The sequence below is a fragment of the Colias philodice genome, chromosome 10 (genome assembly GCF_061535455.1).
Source record: "Colias philodice isolate Cphi_HAF_F1 chromosome 10, ilColPhil1 Martin Lab GWU primary, whole genome shotgun sequence".
Taxonomy (NCBI): domain Eukaryota; kingdom Metazoa; phylum Arthropoda; class Insecta; order Lepidoptera; family Pieridae; genus Colias; species Colias philodice.
In genome coordinates this window covers 475693-499349 of record NC_143095.1, presented here as the reverse complement: position 1 = coordinate 499349, position 23657 = coordinate 475693, and the positions used below count along the sequence as shown (strand labels likewise).

Here is a 23657-nt window from a genome sequence, read left to right as displayed (position 1 = left end):
CGCCTGATGATAAGCTGAGATGTGGTCTAAGATTGAACGCGCTTCCCTAGAAGGAAGAACCTGTTCACTCTACAACATGAACATTTTAACTACGTATACAATTTCAAGCACAAAATATCTTACCTTATCATATCATCTAGTACTGTTATCTAAAATCAACCTGTACAATTATCTAATATCACAAAATCATAAAGTGTGATTAATTCATTTTTTTCATTACTCTTAAAACTTGGAATGACTTTAATGTTCAGAATTGTTGATTTAAATTTATAAATAATAAAATAAAAATGCTACCTCTGATATTATTATCTATCTATTGATGCTGATGCTCTTATTTAGTGCAATGTTTTTGATTTAACGTGTTTTATTTCATGAGTATTGTTTGTTGCAATCCAATTTTACTGAATAAATACGAGAAGCTTTATTAAAGCTGATTCACTTTATATTCACTTAAATTCACAAAACATTCAAATCATTAGTCTATCTACATTAGGTATATTATAATATTAGCAATAAATTTATCTAATAATTTGATGGCACATATAGCCAATAAATTATTGCCTATATTTTCATTACATCCAAAAATAGCGTACACATAATATATTATACAACTAGCTGTGCCCGCGACTTCGTCCGCGTGGAATAGTGACTGCATAGTAGTTACTACTTAACACACAATTATTGAGTAAACACGTCTTGAAACACGTACTATCATATACAACTAAATTATAAGTACTTACACATTATTATAAAGTTAAGAAATAAAATAAATAATAACACAAAAGAACTGTTAGTAAAATTTATTACTAAACTGAGCTATAAAACTTAGGTACAGAAGAGTTCAAAATTTCCAGGATGTGGTTATTCTCCCGCTCCCATATTCCTTCTACTTTCACAGACGTTCAACTTTTCCCTTTCACCCCTAGTAAATGGCAGAACCGATTTTGATCTAAACCATGTCTAATCATACCTATATATTATGTACATGTCATATCCTTTCGTTTGGTACTCCATTTGGATTATTTATCCCCACTATCACCCGTAAGGTGCCCTATATGTAATAAACAGATTAACCAATTTTGATAAAACATGACTAATTGTAATTCACACGTCATTTGATATGCCGCTTGATTATATTATTTGACCACATTCGATTATTCATTCCCACTTTTACCGCTATAAATCAATAAATGGATGAACCGATTTTGATTAAATATGCCTCATCATACTTCTCACGTCAGGTCATGCCCTTTCATTTGATAAGCCACTTGGTATATTATTTGACAACTTTTATTCCCACTTTTATACCTATATCCAATAAATGGATGAACCAATTTTGATAAAATATGTCTTATTGTACTTTACACGTCATGTCTTTCATTAGATAAGTCACTTGAGTATATTTGATAAAATTTATTTATTTATTCCCACTTTTACCCCTATATCAAATAAATGGATGAACCGATTTTGATAACATTGGACTACTTAATTGTTTCTGACAGGTCGTCTTTTTTCATTTGATATATCAGTTGGGTATAACAGACAACATTCGTTTTTTTTCATTCCCACTTTTACCCCTCTATATGTATAATAAATGGATGAACCGATTTTGATTAAATACCTATGCCTCATTATATCACGTCAGGTCATGCCCTTTCATTTGATATGCCACTTAGGTATATTTGACAACTTTTATTGCCACTTTTATCCAATAAATGGATGAACCAATTTTGATAAAATATGTCTTATTGTACTTTACACGTCATGTCTTTCATTAGATACGTCACTTGAGTATATTTGATAAAATTCATTTATTTATTCCCACTTTTACCCCTATATCAAATAAATGGATGAACCGATTTTGATAAAATTTGACTAATTGTTTCTGACATGTCGTCTATTTTCATTTGGTATATCACTTGGGTATAACCTACATTAACAACCTACATTAACAACTAACATTCGTTTTTTTCATTCCCACTTACCCCTATATAATATAATAAACAACTAATGTAACAAAAAAACGCATCTAATTCGTATTACCCGTTAGCGAGCTACGGTGGCACAGACAGACACGCAATACACACATAGCGGACATAACACCCCTCTTTTTGCGTCAGGGGTTAAAAATATAATACCTACGACATAATTAAAAAAAAAACCTTTTATATAGAAAATTTACCTAGAAGTAACCATAATGCTATTTGTGCAGGTTTTAGACTTATGAGCAAAAATCTAAATAAAGGTCCTTTCCCCCCCCCCACTACCCCCTCAGCATAACCACCCCCCCCACGCTTGGGGACTTTCGATATGATCATCTGGACATGTCAAGGAATAACTTTAGCGTATAATTTACGTAATAAAGTAATTCATGTATAGAATGCCTTAGCAAATGTTCGCTGTGATTACTTAAATGGTCATAACTTTTTTATTTATGAACCGATTGACATGAAATAAACACTAAATGTTAAATGAAGCTTACCACAATATATTAGTGAAAACCGCATCTAAATCGGATAAGCCGTTTCTGAGATTAGCGTGTTCAAACATACAGACAAACAGACAAACAGACAAACAGACAAACAGACAAAAATTTTTTTAACAACAGTTTTGGGTTTGGGATCGATTTAGTGATAACCCCTGCTAATTTTTTTTTACATATTTTCATTGTACAGACACCACTTTTCTAGAATTTTATTATATGTATTGATGATGATGATAAACACATAAAAGCGAATAAACAGAGCCGCGTTTAAAAGTGGCTAAAAACAACAAAATACATATAAGCCAAAGTTGAGCACGAATATTATTATTAAACGCACTTCAAAATAACTCAAACATCAAGACGTCGTACACAAGTGAATCTGAATAATGGCAAAACATCGTATCTCCCCCGAAATCTCATTCTTCCGCGTCATTTCCCTTCTGGGGAGATTAAAGGAAACATTTTGTGGCAACTTACAATGTTGGAGTCCATAAAGGGAGACTACCTTCGCTTTATTATTTACATCGGCGGTGCAAATAGCAACAGAGAAACTTATACGCCTTAAATACTTTAAGAAATAAATTTCACGATTCCGAGCAAAATAGCAGGTGCATTTCGTTCCCTTTGTTTTTTCAAGTAAATTTATTAAACATTTTCCGTACGCTATCGCATGAAGCATAACTAAATATAACAAATACGTAGCACTCAGAGTAATGAGTATACTTTTGGTATAATTTTGAATAATATTGTTTATAAGTCGCTTTTGAATTGGATACTCTACTTGGATAGAAACAACCCACACCTACAGAAAATCAACGTTGTATTGATGATAATTTAGACAACGAGTAAATGATAGACTTCTTACCTAACAATCCATATGTCTTATAAAGGTACACAACCTTCACAACTTATTGTTATAGCTAAGACAAAGACATATTTATTATACGTCTGCGAGATATCAAGAGAAAGGTAACTTAATTAATATTTCTTAATGCCAATACCTTAGGTAATGCGATAATTAATAAAGTGTACCTGAAGCGAAACAAAGGTTAGTCCTATTGTTACTGTTGTGATTTATGAATCCTACAGAATCCATATTTAATATCCATATTTAGTATATTAAACTAGCTTTCCGTCCGCGGATTCGCCCGCTTCGCCTTCCTCAAGAACTACCCACTACTCTTATGAAAAAAGAGCGTGCAGTCAGTCAGAAGTGAAAATTCTTTGGCATAATTCAAAGATACAGAAATCGTCGCATTGTCGCTACGTGACGGTATTGCCATGACTCGGCCTTGAAATTTACACTCGTCGCGCCTAAAGAATTTTCTCTTCAAAAACGCCATTTAAATCCGTTGCGTAGTTGTAATCATATAAACATACATTGGAACAGATAGACAGCGGGAAGCGACTTTGTTTTATACTAAGTATGTATTGCCTAAATGCAGTTCGTACACGATACGTAAAATTTAAATAGCCTGTTTCGCAGGTTAGAATGGGTAGCAATTTGGCGGAGAGAAAACGGGCGGGTCGAACGTTTGACGGCGACATATTAGATACGTTATTGTCACGTATACGGCTTTGCTTTTATTGCTATTGTCTTGTGGATATTATCGTGTGATGGTAGGGGCCTTATTTTGAGTCTTTTGCTATATTAGATAGACGGTAATTTATTATGGCATGGTTTTAATATAAGTGAGAAATGTGGCAGCTTGAATATCAAGAAAGTACCTATGTAAGTTATTAACTTCCGACTTCGCTCATGGTACATATATATTGTACACCTAGTCCCAAAGCACACAGAAATTACATACCTACTTAGGTATTCGACTGTGAAATTTTTGAAATCGGTGCAGTAGATGCTGATATTAGCGCTTTCAAACAAATAAACACTTCAGTGTTATATTATTAGTAAATAATAGAGATTTATTTTAATACTCCAATACAAATTAAATAAAACATTCACTCCGTAAACCAACTTTGTACCCAAACAAAATATTCCACAAACGCACGTATCATTAACTCATTGCAAAACAAAATTTATTATTCGTGGACCCGAAGCATTCAGAAATATGGTTTTGATAAATAACTCTGCGTTTATTTAGCCACTGACTTCATCTCTGACGATGATGGATGAATGTATTTACAAGAAAAATAGTGACCATTTAGAGGGTAGGAAATATGTGTATTCGCCGGGAATTATAAGTGCGAAATGTGCTATCATTATATTAGTGACTGTTTATATGGTTACTTACGTCTTTATTAACAGAAATCGTAATTATTAAAAAGGTAAATTTACGCATTTGAATTATGTTCTAAAATATTATTCGTAGGATTTTTTTATAAATTTTGAATAGTAAAAAAATTGCCTTGTACATAATATAGGTAGGTACATGCATTAACTTTCACTGTTATTTTAAACACTGATAAATTCAGTGATCGTCTATTCACTTCATTTTGCATTTAAACTGCTAGATAAGCTAAAGATAATTGGAGTCTGATAGCAAATAAAATGTATGCAAATATCTGTTCATAAAAATAAGCAAGTGTAGTGAATACAAATCGTATACAAATTTCAAAACGTTGACTTCATGTTATTATCTTTTCATCTATATTATACAAGACTACGTTTAATCCTGCATTCGCAATGAAATGGGAGTTTAGTATAATATTAATTTGCTTATTTGAATTAAACCAACGCTATAACTGCGACCGTGCTCTGATTTGCTATTATTGCAACGTTTGTTGCAGATACAGCCGCGATTCTATTGTTAATACATATTATTATGACTTGATAAAATCTGTTTATCTTGATAAAATGTATGGAAGACGATGAAGTACAAGAATAACTGAAATTAGAGCTTTTTGCATTTCAAATATCTAAATTATGATCGATTACTCTTTCCAAATATTTATCGCCTAGAGTTCTAAACGGTTTTGTTAAAGTCGATCAAAGATTTCAGATACTAAAGAATATAATAAAAGATACTGTTTTAATCAATTATGTAAAATAATGATATTATTTTAAAAGGCAATATTCTATGTATACCCATGATACTGTACTCAATACAGTATAATGTTTTTACTTTCTATTTACCTTACGTATTACAGCAGTAAAAGGACGCGGTTACTACGATCCATTTTATCTCTGCTATTTAGTACTTGTTTTACTACTACTCATGTTTACTGTTTAGTTTATTACGGTTTAAATATCTTAACAACCAGTATCCATACATCAGACGTCCGACTAAACATCAATTGTGGAATTACTATCATTAATTTGAGACTGTGTGCTCAAAGACATTCGCTATCTGTCTTCACAACACTACAATGGTTTCCAGTTTCAATCGATAAATAAGCTTTTAGGTTTCCTAGATAACTGTAGCCAAGCGACAATTTAAACATGCATTATGTGTTTTAGAGTAGTGGCTGTGTGAAATACAAATAGTTCTACTTGAATAATAAATTTAAACTTATATTTATGAATCCAAAATAATATATTATCTAGAATGTCCACTCAAAAACTCTATAAAATATAAATTAATAGGTATTTTTGTGAAAATGTAACTGCAATATGTACATATTTTTTGCACTCGTATCGATTACGAATGGAATTGCAAATAAAAAGCATTCTATGAACGGTACTCTATGACATTTTTTCCAGTGTGCCTAATATACCTACCACTGTAGAAGTTTAAAAATAAAATATGGTTTATTTACTTTTTTAATTACTTTAAAACTATTAATAACATAAAACTATATATTTATTCATGTTAGGTCACACTAACATAAAACATTGGTTCAAAACGCTCTAGTTTCTATATGCTCAGCTTAATTTGGTAGTAAATGAAGTTGACTGAAATTTCCGAGAATAGGATATATAGGGCGCTTCCTGATTATACCTACCACCCCATTATTCGGTTCAAATATGCACTATGAATGATAATTTGACGTAATACCATGGTAATACTGATAGATAATATAATATAGACTAGAGTCTACGTAGAATAGATTTAATTAATGTTTCTCATTTATAAAGCACTAGGTTTCCGCCCACGGCTTCGCCCGCGCAGTCAAATAAAAACCCGCATAGTTCCCGTTCCCGTGGGATTTCCGGGATTGCGTCATTTTCCCGGGATAAAAATTAGCCTATGTCCTTTCTCGGGTATCAAAATATCTCCATACCAAATTTCATGAAAATTGGTTCAGTAGTTTAGGCGTGATTGAGTAACAGACAGACAGACAGAGTTACTTTCGCATTTATAATATTAGTATGGATTTGAAAGTAAAATTAAGTAGATACCTTACGGTTTGCCACTCATCCTATCGAAAATTGAATGAACAATGTCGTTCAAAAACATTTCAAACAGCGCATCCGTCAATTTCAAATAGATTCAAATCAGTTGAACAGATTAATCGATATAATATAACAATTAATAGTAACACAAAACGCGATAAAACATAGTCGGAGTTACATCAATTGCAGAGCGACGATCATTAATTCAATGCTGAATGCTCAAAGACGAGCTCTACGTATATTGGTTTTCAATTATTTACCTTACCTGACGAAGATTTTATTTTAAAGTCCAATAAATTACTGTATTGTTAACTCTTGAATACAAACTTGCTTGTACTGAAAAGCGTGTTGGGTAATACGTAGTTTACTAATCCAGATTATTATCTGTTCTGTACGAAATACAGCGTTTTGTGTGAAGTAACAAACAGCATCAATGTGAAGTAACAAATTTCAGTATAATGATAATAGTAGGATAAATTATAGAACTAACACCTAATTAGGACTTTGATAGGAAACGAATAAAACAAACAACGGAACAGAATGTAAAGTACATTGTTTATAACATATTATTATTACTACATAGTAAAATAGAAGTCGCTTTCTCTGTCCCTATGTCCCTAAGGATGCTTAAATCTTTAAAACTACGAACGGATTTTGATGCAGTTTCTTTTTAAGATAGAGTGATACCTATGCGTACCTATGAAATTAATTAGGGTCTAGGCAAAGCGGGCGTAGCCGCGGGCGAAAAGCTAGTATTATATAAAATCAATTCTCATGTTTTAGTTTCGCATATAAGTATCCAATTTTCATAATATTACAAAGCAGGCAAAAATATATAACTACAAAAGGCACTTGAGAATACTCGTAATACTTTAAACGAAACAACGTATCAAATAAAGTCGATATTCAATTACAATAAAAACAATAATAGAAAGTGAACAGTTGGCATTTTTCTCGAAATAGAACAGATATTTCATATGGGATTAGCATTAAATTTCACAATGATAGGAATTTAATCTGAGCTTCAGCTAACGGCGAGCAGTGGAATGTTGTTATGAATTACTAGCGGTCCGCCCCGGCTTCGCCCGTGGTACATATGAAAAATAGATGTTGGCCGATTCTCAGACTTACCCGATATGCACAGAAAATTTCATGAGAATCGGTCCACCCGTTTCGGAGGAGTATGCAGACTAACATTGTGACACGAGAATTTTATATATAAGAAGATTAAGATATTCTAACCTTTTACCTAATGTGTTGTTTATTGCTTTACAATTGTAATGTGTTTTAACTAAACATCCAATTGAATTTTGTATATTAAATTGAATGGAATTTAGGGCTAACTAATGCATAGGTACTTACGTTGTTTTTTATAGTCTGAGATGAGTAGATTTAATAAGGTATCGATCGGTGGTAAATGTTAAAAAATACTTATGTAATGACGATTCGAAAGTGCTACTAAATAGTAGTCTAATTGAATAAATGAATGTTTGAGTTTGAGTTTGAGTTTGATTCTAGTGTGGAATAAATTAGTTTGAATCTAGTAGTGGGTCCAGAATTTATTGAAAAATAATGTATATTACGGTAGGTACCTATGATAAATTTAATAGAAATTAATGTCTATTAACGTAAAAAAATATAGTACTTTTCTTAATACATATTGACTATCCAAACTACAAATTAATTAAGTTTACAAAAATGATTTTATATTTTGAATCAATAAAATACTCATTCAAACAAATTCAACAAAAGCACATTAAACAAAAATTGCTTACAAAGCTGAAAATCGGTTGACCAACAGTCCGAGATCTAATTATTAGGTAACCTATTGTGAAGGCAGCACAATGCGAGCATTAGCACTAACAATGGTCTCAGCAAAAAGCCGTCTTTGTGTCTCTGAGTAAGAAATGCGCGTATAATGCGCTTATCGAATCTCTAGCTATATATTTTCTGTTACTTGTATTTTAATAAGCAGGTGAGGTCATTCTGTAAAAGCTTTTGTCATCGGTGTAATGATATGGTCGCTATACATATAAAACCATAACTAACGTAGGTTGTATTTTCTGTTATTTGTGTATATTATATTATTATGTTCTTAAATAACAATTCAATTAGTAGATGATAAGAGTTAGAGGAGCAAATTAAAGTTGGATTTTACAGAAGTAGGTACTAAAAATAATATCACGTTTCGTAAACAAATTACACCACATAATATTATATTATACTTATAAAGTAAAATCTAATTACGTTATTGGCTGAATTTCATTCAGATCTCTCTTTTATACCATTGTTGTATTATACAAACGAATTGTTAATTATTTGTGGTTATTATTTTGTTCATTTAAATTCAAACAATGAAGTTTTTATTCACGAAACAAATAGAATAATGTTGATGAATGGTAAAGCTATTTTGGGATACGATTGGCTTTTGACAGCAATATAATGTGATTAAAATATTGCATATTTTTGAGGTACTAGTAAAATTATTTTTATCTATGAATTATGGTGATAGGTAAATAACACACGATATGTTATTAAATATTTTGCTACCTTCCTTCGTGAGTTCATTGTAGTAGATTGTTATATTATAATATGATAACATAACAACGGAACGACTAGTACACCAAAGCCGAGCCAAGAATAAAAAGTAAAAATTATTCGTCCTTCTCTATCGTAGTCGCGACCTTTGACTTATCAGACTCGCAATTATTTTAACAAGTTCATTTTCACGGTGAAATTAGCTTTGAAGATTAAAAACGTTATCCAATTTAAAAATCATAATAGTTTCTATGGAAACAACCTCGAAACCAACTTGAAACTATATTTTTTTAAATATCTAATCCCTTTGCGAATATTATAATCGATTTAGCTCAAATCGCTATATAATTTAAGTATTTGCTCCTTTCAAGAGACCATAAATTTGCTGATCATATCAGAAAATTACAAAAAGATCGTTCAAAGAAGCCATTTATTCATTTTAAAACTGGGATAGAAAAAGTTAATATTGTTACTTCATAAATCAAGGCGTAATGGGCGATATCCACCGCTAAATTAAACCGCTCTTAGTCATAAATCAGAAATGGTATTTTAAAGAGCACTTATCGTCCAAGATGGACGTTGAAATTATTCATGGAAGAATTTTTAAGACTTAACTTTTGTGATAGTTTTACAAGTGAACATTATTTTTGATTATATCCTGCATAGACAGCTCTGTTTAAAACCATAGAATTTTTGTATGGGTTCACATGTTTTTATCAGATGCCTGTTTTTGTTGCGGAATCATAAAATCACAAGCTCACAATGATTAGAACATTTATTTAAAAATACATGAATATCATGCAATAAGCGTTGTTTTTCTAAAAATGTCCAATATTTCTATGATAATTTAATTCCTCTCAAAAGGAACGGTTCCCCGCCTATTTCATCATTATTATTCCCACGCGAAAATGAGACATCAATCAACATCAAATCACCCTTATACTACCCTCCTTAATTACTTCTTTCCTATCCATCCTCCATGATAATAAGAACACAAAGAAAAAGCTTTAAACATATTAACTCTCAAACAAAAATAATATAATAACGTAACATTCCTCACTCTGCACACAATATATTTACTCCCAAAGCAAGCATAAACAAATATGAATACTAAATTATTTCTAACGTGGATTCAAACAACGTTACATGTCCACACGTAAACATCACAACAGAAAATCGATTCCCATCATGCTAAGTCTCACGAGAGCTTATTTAAGTATGGGAAATTATTTCTGCTGGCTGTACCTGGGTTTGACAGCCGGTGCAATGTAAGTCGGGTTTATTGGAGTGGAATTATATTACAAATAGATGAGATATCAATGCACATTGTACATAACATTTATGTATCTAAAAGGGTATATAATAAAGGTCGGTAATATTATATGTTTAGATGATTAGGACGTTGGTTAATTCGGTGAAGGAGAAATTGGTAATATGTTTTTTGTTTTTGATATGAAATGTTTGGTGTTCCAGTTCTTTTCTTATATCAATGTTAATAGCTTAATAAATGTGATGTTAAATTTAGTAAATCATAATATAACCATGCTTGAAATGAATGTACTAATATGACGCATAATTACAAAGAACGGGATATACAGAACAAGAACAAGTATATAAAAATATACTACAAAAATATCGGATACAAAGTCTCTATCTATAAACATGAAAATGTAGAAGGTGCAACAAACAACTGTCTTTGTAAGCTTTAAATGATCTGTAAAACTCGACAATTGTATTCACCTCGAGTTCTTAAAACTTATTTCCAGTTGCAGTTACTGTGAAATTGCTCTACACAATATTCGAACTTCAAACTTTTAAAAATGCTTTCATATTCGAAAGTCTTTCATTTTTGAAAGTCTTTGAATGGAGTTCTTTGATTAAAATGAAAGTGCTTCCATTGGATCCGATTGAATATTCATTCGCATTGAAGATTGGTACGCGGATGTTCATGAAAGACCTCTTGTTTGGATCGGTTTGATTTGAAGGCGCCGTAACACAATATGATAAACCGAACGAACACCGATATTTCACAAGCTTAACGAAGAGGAACAAGAACATTGGATTTACGTTGTTAGGTATTAAACTTCCGAGGTTTTAGTGGAATCTGGTTACTACATCGTAGAGCTTTCATATGTATAATTAAGCACGCCGTTAAACAATTTACTGGTTAAGCAACGTAGCGCGCGGTTGATCGCTAGGGGGACTGCTTGAGAACGTCCATGTTTTGTTTATTTAAACAATTATTAAGAGTAGGACACTTTGGCAGTTAATAAAAAGTAATATTGTACTAAGCCGCATGTGAAGTATTTAATATAATAATTGAATCGTTCAAAATGTGCGATAATTTTCAGTAAATATATAGTATAAAAATTACCTATATGATAAAAATTATTCAGAAAAAATAATCAACTAATGCTAAGTCGTACATTTTTGCAGCGTTTTAATGCAAGCCTCTTTTTTCGTTATTAATTAATCTCTTTACTATATTTCATGCTCATTTTCGATTAATGATATTCTAGTAATATGATTCTAGATAATCTTATAATCAAACTGCATATGTTCAAAACCGAATAAAATATATAAATCTTTATTGAAATCGCTCATATTATTCTTCAAAAGTCTATCCCAGCTAAGACAAAGGTTTTCCATTACACGGATCAACAGATGGAAAAATGGAATAATATTGATCAATACAAACATAATATCCGACCGTAAGATAACGTTCTATTGTAACTCGGAATATTCTTGCGGCTTATAAAATAACTAGCTTTCCACCCGCCGCTTTGCCCGCGTTATTAATAAAAAACCGCATAGTCCCCGTTCCCGTAGTATTTCCGGGATAAAACCTATCCTATGTGTTAATCCAAGTTACCATTTATGTGTGCTTAATTTCATTGTAATCGGTTCAGTATTTGCGTGAAAGAGTAACAAACCCACACATACACATCCTCACAAACTTTCGCATTTATAATATTAGTAGATATTAGTAGGATAGGACAGATATTGTAAATCGTACTGTGGAACGAATTTTGGGAATAAACCACTTATAATTTAGTCAAAGCGTCAGCTTTGTTTAAATCTACGATGATAAATTTCAATTGCGTGTTATGTTAATTTATTGAAACGTAAAATAGATTTGATTTAGAGCCGATTTTTCAATGCTTGGATAAAACTTATTCGTCGAATAATGTATAAAACTACCATTTTAAAAACGTATTCTAATTGCCCGTATTTGACAGTTTACGTGACATTTCAATAATATCGTGTAATAACTAATACTTTATTGGACGGATAAGTTTTATCCAAGCATTGAAAAATCGGCCCTTAATAGAATTATTATTTCAATACTTAATGTCTAATAATTAGGCGTATGGATTTATATTTCTGTATTTATAATGCTTTACTGCACTTTATGATCCTAATAAAAATCTGATAATAATGAATCTGTCCATGACCTCGGCAGAGCATGTAATATGTATTTTTTTTGGAATTATAAAAATTACCAAAACTAAAAACACTTGTAAAAGTTTGAGCTATTTTATATTTAACCTTAAATTAAAGATTCAATATTCGAATTTTCAGTTTCCTTTTTCATAAATTTAAGGAAACAATAAAAAAAATCAAATTAAAATACAAAACAACGGTTAAACGTATTTCAGGAAAACCATTTTTATCAATTGAGCATTTGGGCGCTTGTGCACTACAAGGAATTTTACTGTCCGGCATTCCGATTTTTTACGGTCCGGTGTGGCATGAAAAAACCGATGAATTGCTTGTGCACCTGTCCGTCTTTACTCGGATCAGTGCGGTTCAGTTCAAGGAAGTTTGGCGGTATAATGCTATCATAAATGATTGTTTTTGCATTTTACAAGAAACGAGTAAAAAATATAGAAGGTGAAATATTATGGCTGTTTTCCAATTACAGAGCATAATGCGACTCAGTGCCACACAATGCCGAATTATGCTGATGCTTAATTGGAACATGAAACGCACCAGCAGGTTGCGCTAAGTTCAGTGTTTAAAAAAAAATATTCATAGAGTTAGCAATAACCTCATTAATGTATAGATAAAGTGGTATACATAATAATTTTGAAAAATATTTACGGTTATTTTAAGTAATTTGGATTTTGATTATTTCATTAACATTTTTTTCAATGTTTGTACCTTCATCCATACTTATATTTATTTTTTTAACACAATTTGAATTCACTTTGATTATTTCGAAAAAACTACAATGAAACGAAAGCTTTACATTTTTTTCCAACAATTAATAATTACTAACAATAAATCTATTGCACGCATCAATTCACGCGCTTTACTTTTTCTAGTGCTCGATTGTGCGAAGCGTTGCTGTAGTTGGAACATTCAACCTTAAGCATTATGCCGCACAATGCGCTCTAGTGCTGTAATTGGAAAACGGGGTATATTACTTCGTTATAATAAAAAGTAAAGTTCCGTAAGAGATTTAAAATGCGTGTTTCACTTATTTATTTTAATCGGTGACGAGGAGCTAAAGCTATTCCCACTTGAACTTTAACTTACCAACACTTACTTAGATAATAATTATAGGTCAATGCTTGGTCAATGTATATAAAATAACAATACCGACTTCTCAAATCTCATTGCCAACTAAAAGAAAGTAAAACAAGAGCTTGCTTTCAATTGGCATATGCAGTAAAAACAGTAAAATCCAAGCAAGTGGGCATTCGAAAACAATTATACCTACAGCGACTCGTAGACACAAAAAACCATCCGGAATAGGGAAAAGTAAAATGTCGGACGGTAAAATTACGTATAGTGCACAAGCTAGTATATATAGATTAATGGCGTGCCATACCGGACCGTAAAAAATCGGAATGCCGGACCGTAAAATTCCTTGTAGTGGACAAACGCCCTTTCGAGAATTTGTTTTCGTCGAAATTAACAAAAAAACATCAATGAAAGTTGCCTTAAAAGCCAGGAACCATTATTTAGCTAACCCGTTTATGAATAAAATATATTTCTAAAAATTTCGTTCGTCTTCCTGGAAATTCCTCTCATAAAACCTTAATAAAGATTTCGAGAGATATGGATATTCTAAACATGCTTAATACTATAAATACAATATATTTCTAAAATTATATCTAAGTATTAGTTTTAATATTATTTATCACGTATCTATAGTATTTATTCAAACTCAAAACTCAAACTCAAAACATTAATTAACATTAAAGAAGCGCTATCGATACTACACCATTCCGCAAAATTTCTATACGCAAAAAGATTTTTTTATTCTTCGCTGCTCTATAAAATACGAAAAAATAGCAACGTAATAATATTCTAGTTTTCCACGCAGCGAAATTCATGAATGATACCATTGTGGTGATATTTTTTTATACTCCAGATACAGGAAAGATTTTTGTATAAAATATATGTTTTCACAAAAACTTTAATATTAATTAAAACAATAATAGGTTCACTATAACCATGGACTAATAAGATTCTATTAGTCCATGCTATAACCTTCGCATTTAATCACTATCGCTACATAGTATAAAACAAAGTCGCTTTCTCTATCCCTATGTCCCTATGTATGCTTAAATCTTTAAAACTACGCAACGGATTTTGGTGCGGTTTTTTAACAGATACAGTGGTTCTCGAGGAAATTTTTAGTATAATTTATTAGGTTTTAGACAAAGCTGGCGAAACCGCGGGCGGAAAGCTAGTAAATTTATATTCAGCCCATTTCGCATTTAATAAATTCCTAGTAATAAAATGTAGGTATAAGAATAATAATTCTTATTAATAAAAAGTATAAGAATAAACATTGTTTTGTTAGCTCAATTTTAGAGGATAGATACACGTATAAACAAAGCAAAGTATAATTCAGTATTGTTCTAAATTATGTTACCTCTGCGTTGCAGGCATTCGAGCAGAATGTATTCAGCAGGAAAATGATTTGATTCATCGAATTGCAAATGCCCGAAATGCCATGAAATATAATTTAATACGCTATATTGGTTAACTGCGTACATAAACCTATTAGATTAACGCGAACGCTGATAAATAGTATTTCTAAAATAATTTTAATTTACGTGTATTGGCAATTGATTACTAAAATGTTATTTTAAATAGGCATAAAGCCAAGAATGGGATTAACATAAAAATCAAATAAAAGTGGTCCTAGTATACTTCCTACAACAACACCGTAATTGATTGAAAGGAGCGACGTGCTAAGTTCGCAAAATAACGCGTTTATCGAAATAAAAATGTTTAATAAATTCCTTTAAATCAAAGATTTATTATTTTTAAATAAACTTAATGAAACTAATGAAGATTGAAGTAGGATTATATCGGTCAGTTAATGCAATTTACCCCGATGGATTCTGAATTATAATATTATTATAACGTTTTTACTATACGATCAAATTGACTGAATTATCCAGTATAAATAATTATGAGACCTTTAAAACTTAAGAATTTGTTGTTTTTTTGTTTACTATATATATATATAGAAAAAATGGTTGCCTGTAAAGTCAGTTTTACGGGCGAAGATTTTACGTGACAACGTCTTTTTCTCGGTAGAATATTTATGTGCTGCGCGCGCGGCAGACCGCGGGCCTCTCTCTCGTTCGGTGACTCATCGTAACGTCACCGAACGTTACACTTTTTCATAAGTGACTCCCAGTCGCAACCTAATTTAAGACGTTGTCACGTCAAAATGAATGATATTCTACTCAAATACAAATTCTTACAAATTCAATTGTTTGAAATTTCCAGAATCACAATATTGCTCGATCTGTATGAAATTATATTTTCGTTTGAAGTGACTGTCCGGAAATATCAAATTAACAGAAAACTCATTTTATCTTTTAATGATTAATATTCAGTTATTCCAATAACATACAACAAACAAAATTAAAATAAATAAATGCGAAAATTTGTGAGAATGTTTGTTAAGATTGCACGAAAAAAATTGAACGGATTCGGATAAAACTTTACAGTTTCGTCAGGATAACACATGACATATATAAATACTCGATTTTGCCCGCGGGTTCGTTTGGGGGTAAAACCGCGCGGCACAGCTAGCTAGTCGTAAATATGATTTCAATAAAAAATTATGTACCTACTTACAAAATAAATATATTTTTATTTATATTAATTAGGAATCTTGTTATATTCCTAAGTCCTAATAAATTAACGTAATAAATTAAAAGTGTGTTCTAACTAACCTAACTAGTAATAACTAAATAAGCTAGTCAAGGTCTCAACCCAGCTCTACGGGTCTAAGATTCATATTAACAATGCCCATTCCCCAGAGGGACTGATATTCAACACTATATCATTTTGTAACCTTAATAAAATATTGATGTTATAATTACCAAGGAGTCTGCGACGTAGGTTTAGCTTGAGTATCATTAATTCATTCATACAAAATTTGACCTGAATTATATTAATATTATAATTATTATACACGTCATGTTAAATATACAATAATGTTACAATGTTCTAATTGTATAAATTTACACCCTAATGATAACATTAGGGTGTGAAAATTATAAAATTTATATGAACATTGTCTTTGTAGAAATAATGTTAATAAATAATAATCATAAACTATACCTACTTATATTATACTAGGTTTCCGCCCGCGGCTTCGCCCGCGCAGTCAAAGAAAAACCCGCATAGTTCCCGTTCCCCTGGGATTTCCGGGATTGCGTCATTTTCCAGCGATAAAAAGTAGCCTATGTCCTTTCTCGGGTATCACAATATCTCCATACCAAATTTCATGAAAATTGGTTCAGTAGTTTAGGCGTGATTGAGTAACAGACAGACAGACAGAGTTACTTTCGCATTTATAATATTTATGTTCAATATTCATTATATTATGACCATTATGGGAATAATAATGAATGATGATGATATTAATATTATGAGTCCGACTCGCACTTCGCTGGTTTTTTTTATTTAAATCTACATACATTAAAATTACCTTCATTTACATAGACATACATAGACTACGTCATGTTCATTATTTTTATGAAAACGGGTCATGATAATAAATTCGTTGAAAAACTCAGTCTTAAACAAGTAAGTTCCGATCATTCCACCAGGTAGGTTTTTACAATAAATCCGTATTCTATACCCGCATTTATGAAATAATTTAATATAAGAGCGAGTAAATGAAATGAACAATAATATTCTCAGATATCGTCAGCATTTCAGTGTATTGGCTTTTATTCGCCACGTCAGCAAATACCGGGCTTGTCAGACCCTATTCGGAAATTCTCTTATTACAAATATTTTACACGAAATCTGTTCATGTAAGACAACGGAATTTTAAATTATTTGATTGAATCTTTGAGAATGTGTGGCATTTTTAAAATAAAAGTTGGAATGTGAATCGAAATGTTTAGTTTTATAATAATTGAAAGAACTTTCAGTTCCATAATACAGTTTCCATTAATCCCCTTTTTTGCCTAATAATTCAGAAATTGTGTGGCTTTAGATATAAAACCTAATCAAAACACATTATATTCTATAATATGTTATCAATACAAAACCACGATCCAAAAGCATGTACCAAATTGCCAATAAAAGTTTGAAATCCCGGCAAGACGAAAATCTGTACACAGACGCAAATACACGAAAACTTTTATCCCTTTTATTAGAGCGAAATGACAATAGTAATAACCATGGTAATAACTGAATACAAAGCAGTTTGCTCAGTGGTCAAATACGTTTCTGTAATTCGTGGGAACAATCCGCAAACATAACAATCCCTAGGCATTATTCCGAACTTGATTTCGAGGAGCGAGCTCCAAGTTTTCTCAAACAAATGTAGGTTACATTTACAAGCACTTATATTTTATGCAGAATCAGCATTGTGACTGTACCTATGTTATTTCATGCGCTTGATGCTGAATAGTATTAGGCGCGGGTCAAACACAAGCGGTGCGGGCGCGGGCGTGCCATAAGCGCGCCTCTTCAATCTGTTTTGCACCACATCCTTCTTATACATTTTGTATGAAAGAATTTTGGACAGGCGTCGAGGCGGCACGCCACCGTTGCGCCGCGGGCGTACCGCAGGCGTACCGCAGGCGCGCTTCCCCAAATAGAGGTCAATTCACGGTCATACACAATCAAAAACAAATCGGGCGGAGACGGTAGCCTGTCAGTCAAAAAACTCAAAAATCCGTCAGTCGTCTTTAAATATTGGTGGTGACTGCACGTGTTCTCTCTGTGTGGAATTATATAGAGCTGCTAATACATACCCTTCTTCGTGTAGTTTTTAAAGGTGAATTGAATTAATCGATGAAATGATTTACACAGGTGATGGCAGTAGGGAAAGTGAAAATGAAGAAGAGCATAATGAAAGTTCCCATGTATCTACAATGTCAGAAATAAAGATAATCCTGATTTTGATTGTGTTTTTTATTTATTTGTAATTGTAATAATATTGTGGAATGATCAGTACTGTAAATACTTTTGAACTGAGATTTTAATGATAAGATTTATATGGTTTAAATGTAAACCTGTGTTTGAAAACCATATTTTATCTATACTAATATTATAAAGAGGAAAGGTTTGTATGTATGTATGGTTTTCACGCATAAACTACTGGACCGATTTTGATGACATTTGGCACAGATAATCTTTAGACCCTGAGAAAGAACATAGGCTACCTTTTATTGCGAAATATGTACCACGGGCGAAGCCGAGGCGGACCGCTAGTACAATATAAATTTTGTGTTATTTTAACCTTCTTTTCTTCCATCATTACACCAGTACTACTTTAAAATTACTTTAAAAGTACTATAAAATTTTCCAAGTAAATTCCAACATTTCCAACAAAGATATATTTGCAATCGTGGGGTTATCCTCGCTATTTACTTACAAGGAATTATCAAAACAAAATCGTTACTTTCAAATTAATGTTAAACTCTTTTAGCACAAAAAACATAATTTTACTAAATTATGCATGAAGAAAATGCATTTAACCACTCTATATAAATATCATTTTCGGACGCCAACAGCGCGCCCGAGGCGCGCCGGCAGGCGCGCCCGCGGTGCGCCCGATGCGCGCCGCGCCGCTTGTATATGTCCCGCGCCTTACAGGGATTGTAATAATAGAAGTGCTGACCAAATTTTGTTTACTGCAGCTAATGTTCATTAAGACTAGCCTAAGATATTATATTACAGTAAATATCTATTGTGGTAGATAGATTTCATGTATGTTAAGTATCATCGGATATCGACCTCTCGACCTAACCTAACTATTATACCGATGGTTGATTAATATTTTAGAGAATTTGGCAAATATTATATAATATAATAATTTGGATTTAGATGGACATTATTGAAATAAATAAACTATGTAATTTTTCCAGATGAGTGTGATTTGAAAGATATTTTCTTACGGTCTGAATAATATTACATTCCATGATACAAGGTATTTGACGGTTGTCATTAATTAAAAATAAAAGGTCAATAGACATCTGATCAATTCAAATGTATCGAATGCACTGAAAATATTTATCAAATCTAAAATGTTTACTCACAAACCATAGGAAGCAATTAGTATTATAAGTAAAATTTTGAAATAAATATGAGAAAAAAGTTATAAATAAGATCGTCTAAAGTTTCGAGCTTTCAAAGTTAAAATATAGAAGCAATCAAAAATCTCATTCGATTCGCCGCCCTCCTTAATTGCAAGTCAATATTAAAACTTAATTCAAAAGCCACGATTTAATTTAGTTAATAAATATAATATAAATGCGCTTTTGAAGCAATGCCAAATACCTAAATAAAATTGCTCAAATTTTCATCAATACTATACAATTCATAATCATAGTACCTAAATAATGTTAACTAGCTGTCCCGGCCGTATATACATTCTTTGGTCCCGGCAAACATTGCTCTGCTTTGTTCTTATCACTTAAGGAAATAAGAATAGAATATTATGTTACTCTATATGCATACAAAATTTCATGAGAATCAGTAAACCCATTTCGCCTTCATCCGCATCTTCAAATCGCTACACGAGAATTTTATATACTAATTATAGTCATTGTTTGACTGGATATTAAAAACAGACACAGAAGTTGCTATGGCTGTAAATAAAATAATCTGCTAAATAAATATAAATGTCGGAGAATTTAAATAACTCTCCATAGTGAATTATAATTAGGTAGGTACTTATGTGAAATAATATTAAATAATGACTCAGTGCCCACACCTTGCGCGGTGGATGGTAGTACCGCGACTATAATTTTTATCATCGAGCTACTGACTCAAGGAATATAAAACATAGCATGGCCCGTAACCCCATGCACTCCATATCAATTCAATATCGACATTATAGTGTACACCAAAGAGTAAATTGTAATAGGAAGGTATCTCTCACATAAATATTCGTATTTGCACACTCTTTAAAAGACTTTAGTACCACATAAGCTCAGTTTGCTAGCATTATTTTTCCACCACAAGCATATTCACACGAATTCAACCATGACCCATTACAAGAACCAGGAAGGAACCAGTTCAACCAGTATAAGTTGATGGATCGTTGATATATTGTATAGGCTCTTCGTTACACCGTGGGCGGCCCTGAAAGCCTTACGTGTTTAAGAATGTAATCAATTTTCGTTGATTATAACGTCAGCTTATTAACGTAGAAATGTTATAGCCTATGAATTGTACAGGTAATAAAGGTATTTATTTATTAAGAAAAATCTAAAACCACTTTCAAATTGTATGTACAAGACAAAAATTGAATAAAACCAGTCTTTTATTTTAAAAAAAGAATCATTAAAATCGGTTCACTAAGTCGAAAGTTTTGAGCCAACAAAAAAAAATACAGTCGAATACTACTACTTATTCCTTTTTTGAAATCGGTTGAAAATACCTAAAAACCAGAAGATAGATCGATCAATGATTGACGGGTATCATTTTTGAGGCAAGATTGATGTTTTGTGTGCAAACACATATTATATTGGATGGTCAGAATATGGAAAAAGCAAAACCTATCTACGAGTCTTTAATAAAATTCATACGATTTGTTTCGTATAGTGAATTCTAAATTAATTTTAATTATTTCTATTAAATACAAACTTTGATCTTTTTCATTTTTTAAATCATTACATAGTATAAAACAAAGTCGCTGTCCTATTTTATCCTTAATCTATAAAACTACGTAACGGATTTTGATGCGATTTTAATAACAGATAGAGTGATTCGAGGGAAAAGTTTTCGTATATCATTTAGGTATTAGGTTTTAGACTAAGCAGGTGAAACCGCGGACGGAAAGCTAGTAATTAAAAAAGCATAATTAAGCTAAAACTAATCATCATAATATATTTTATATTTAAATATAATATGGTATTATTCATTTTATCTTTATTACCTACGTGCCTAATTCATTATTCTTACGTTAAATTATTTCTTAACCTTCAGCTAAGATAATCTTAATAAGTTATGTCTCAGAAACAACTTTTTTTTTTATTTCATTATTATCAGCTAATTTTCATTCAATAGTAAAGCTATCAAGATAGGTACTCTTTAAAAATAGCCTAAACCTTGTCTTGTAGTGTTTTAAATTTATAAAATAAGGTAAATAAAGAAACAAATCTTCTGAAATTAAGTACAAATAACTAAATAGCGATTGGAAGCACGGCAGTATATCTTTACCAGAAATGTAATATACAGATACGCCTTAAATCTGTTAACGAACATGTTTCTTATAGATGTTTGATGCCAGCCAGTAATATTTTAATATGTGTGTGTAATAAATATTATTAAGCGTTTCCAAGAAATCTAATCTCATAAGGAATATTATTCCTATAGATCAACCGTCATAATCTACAGCCGTCCCTGTCCTCACAGAACTTTCAATATCTCTGGAAAAATAACCAATACATTTCTATGAAAGTTAGGAAGGGTTCCGATGAAATTTGACCCCCACCCTATATGCCCTACGGTACCTTACATGTAGGGCAAAGTTATCGAACAAAACTTGTAGGAATTGTCCCATCGCGATCCGAATGTCTTAGGGTCCGTAATATGATTGCGTAAGAAGTGACATTGTATTATAATATTTTACTGAAGCCAAAGTGTTTTTTATGAGTTATGTGATAGCGATATCTCGTATTGATTTATTGTGATCTTACTTTCATATGGGAGATATTGCATATCTGTCTATTGTGCGAAATGGTATGAAGATTCTTCTTTTTTATTGTTAATAAATTCCTCTCTTTGTGTGCGAGTTAAGACTCATTCAATGGATATAAGGATTTCTCATTGAAAAATATTAAAAGTTGGTACCTATTGTTTTGAACTGAAATCATAAATGAAGGCTTTTCTGAATGATAAAAATATTAACTATTTTGGAAAATGTATTATGTAGGTACGTGCGGATCGCATAAATAAAAGTCAACAATATAAAAAAGACTAAAAACAAAAGTTACCTACCTACATCGTGTAAAATATTAATAACACTTTACGTCAAATTTCCAATATTCATTTCAAAATATGTAATAAAACTATAATATTACCTTCATATCACGTCGTTTAAATAATTACTATATCGGTTATGGTATCGCATGTTTTTAAAAAAATGTAAAATATAATTTGATGATCAAACTATTTCTTATTTTTTACATCTTTGATGATCAAACTATTTATTTTCTTTTCGTCTCATTTATTCAGTTAAAAATATAGAGCCATTTAGCCCTTCCCTCTTCGAGGACTTATAATTTTTTATTTATTCAAGCTTAAATTATTTCTTAACATTTCTAATATTGTTTTCAAATTATTAGTGATAAAAACTTACCAACAGAATCCGTACACCGGAACAACACTGAAACTCCAAGCAAAAGAACCAACGCTGAACGCGACCACATCATCACAAGTTTTAAATCACAAAAAACTCAAAATAAGTCACAATCAGTCTGGAAAAATCATTTCAACACGAAGCGTATTCATAGAAGGCGGCCATATTTTTTTTAATCCAAAAAGAAGCACGCAATTCGTATTTCGAATTTCGAACAGCGATGTTTTTTTTAAAGCGCGGCAGTAATGGCCTTGCGCGGCGTTCCATTCGCAACTGTACCCGCTAACTTTCGGGCCAAGGAGCGAAAAGACCGCGCATGCGCGAAACAGCTCCTTCAAACTTATAATATGCGAGGAATCTTTTCATTGCCTCAACGGTTCCTAGTTGAATTATAGCTAGTCTTTTGACAATTTAAATTGAGCCAGTATGACTGTAGGACATGTTCGGTATTAAAAATATTTAAACGTTCCATGTATTTGATTCTCTTTCATGCATTTATGTTAATATTAGATGGCTTCTCGTTTCAATGA

At 31.7% G+C, this 23657-nt stretch overlaps 1 protein-coding gene across 1 annotated transcript in view; it reads right to left on the bottom strand.

Moving 5' to 3' along the window:
- The window catches only part of LOC149484983 (opioid-binding protein/cell adhesion molecule homolog), a 93164-nt gene extending 69777 nt beyond the window's left edge, over nucleotides 1-23387 (bottom strand). Inside the window, exon 1 of the mRNA XM_089699708.1 lies at nucleotides 23128-23387. Within this exon, the coding sequence (XP_089555834.1) occupies nucleotides 23128-23200 (73 nt within the window). The 5' untranslated portion in view covers nucleotides 23201-23387. The remainder of the gene's footprint in view (nucleotides 1-23127) is intronic.
- Nucleotides 23388-23657: the final 270 nt, after the last annotated feature.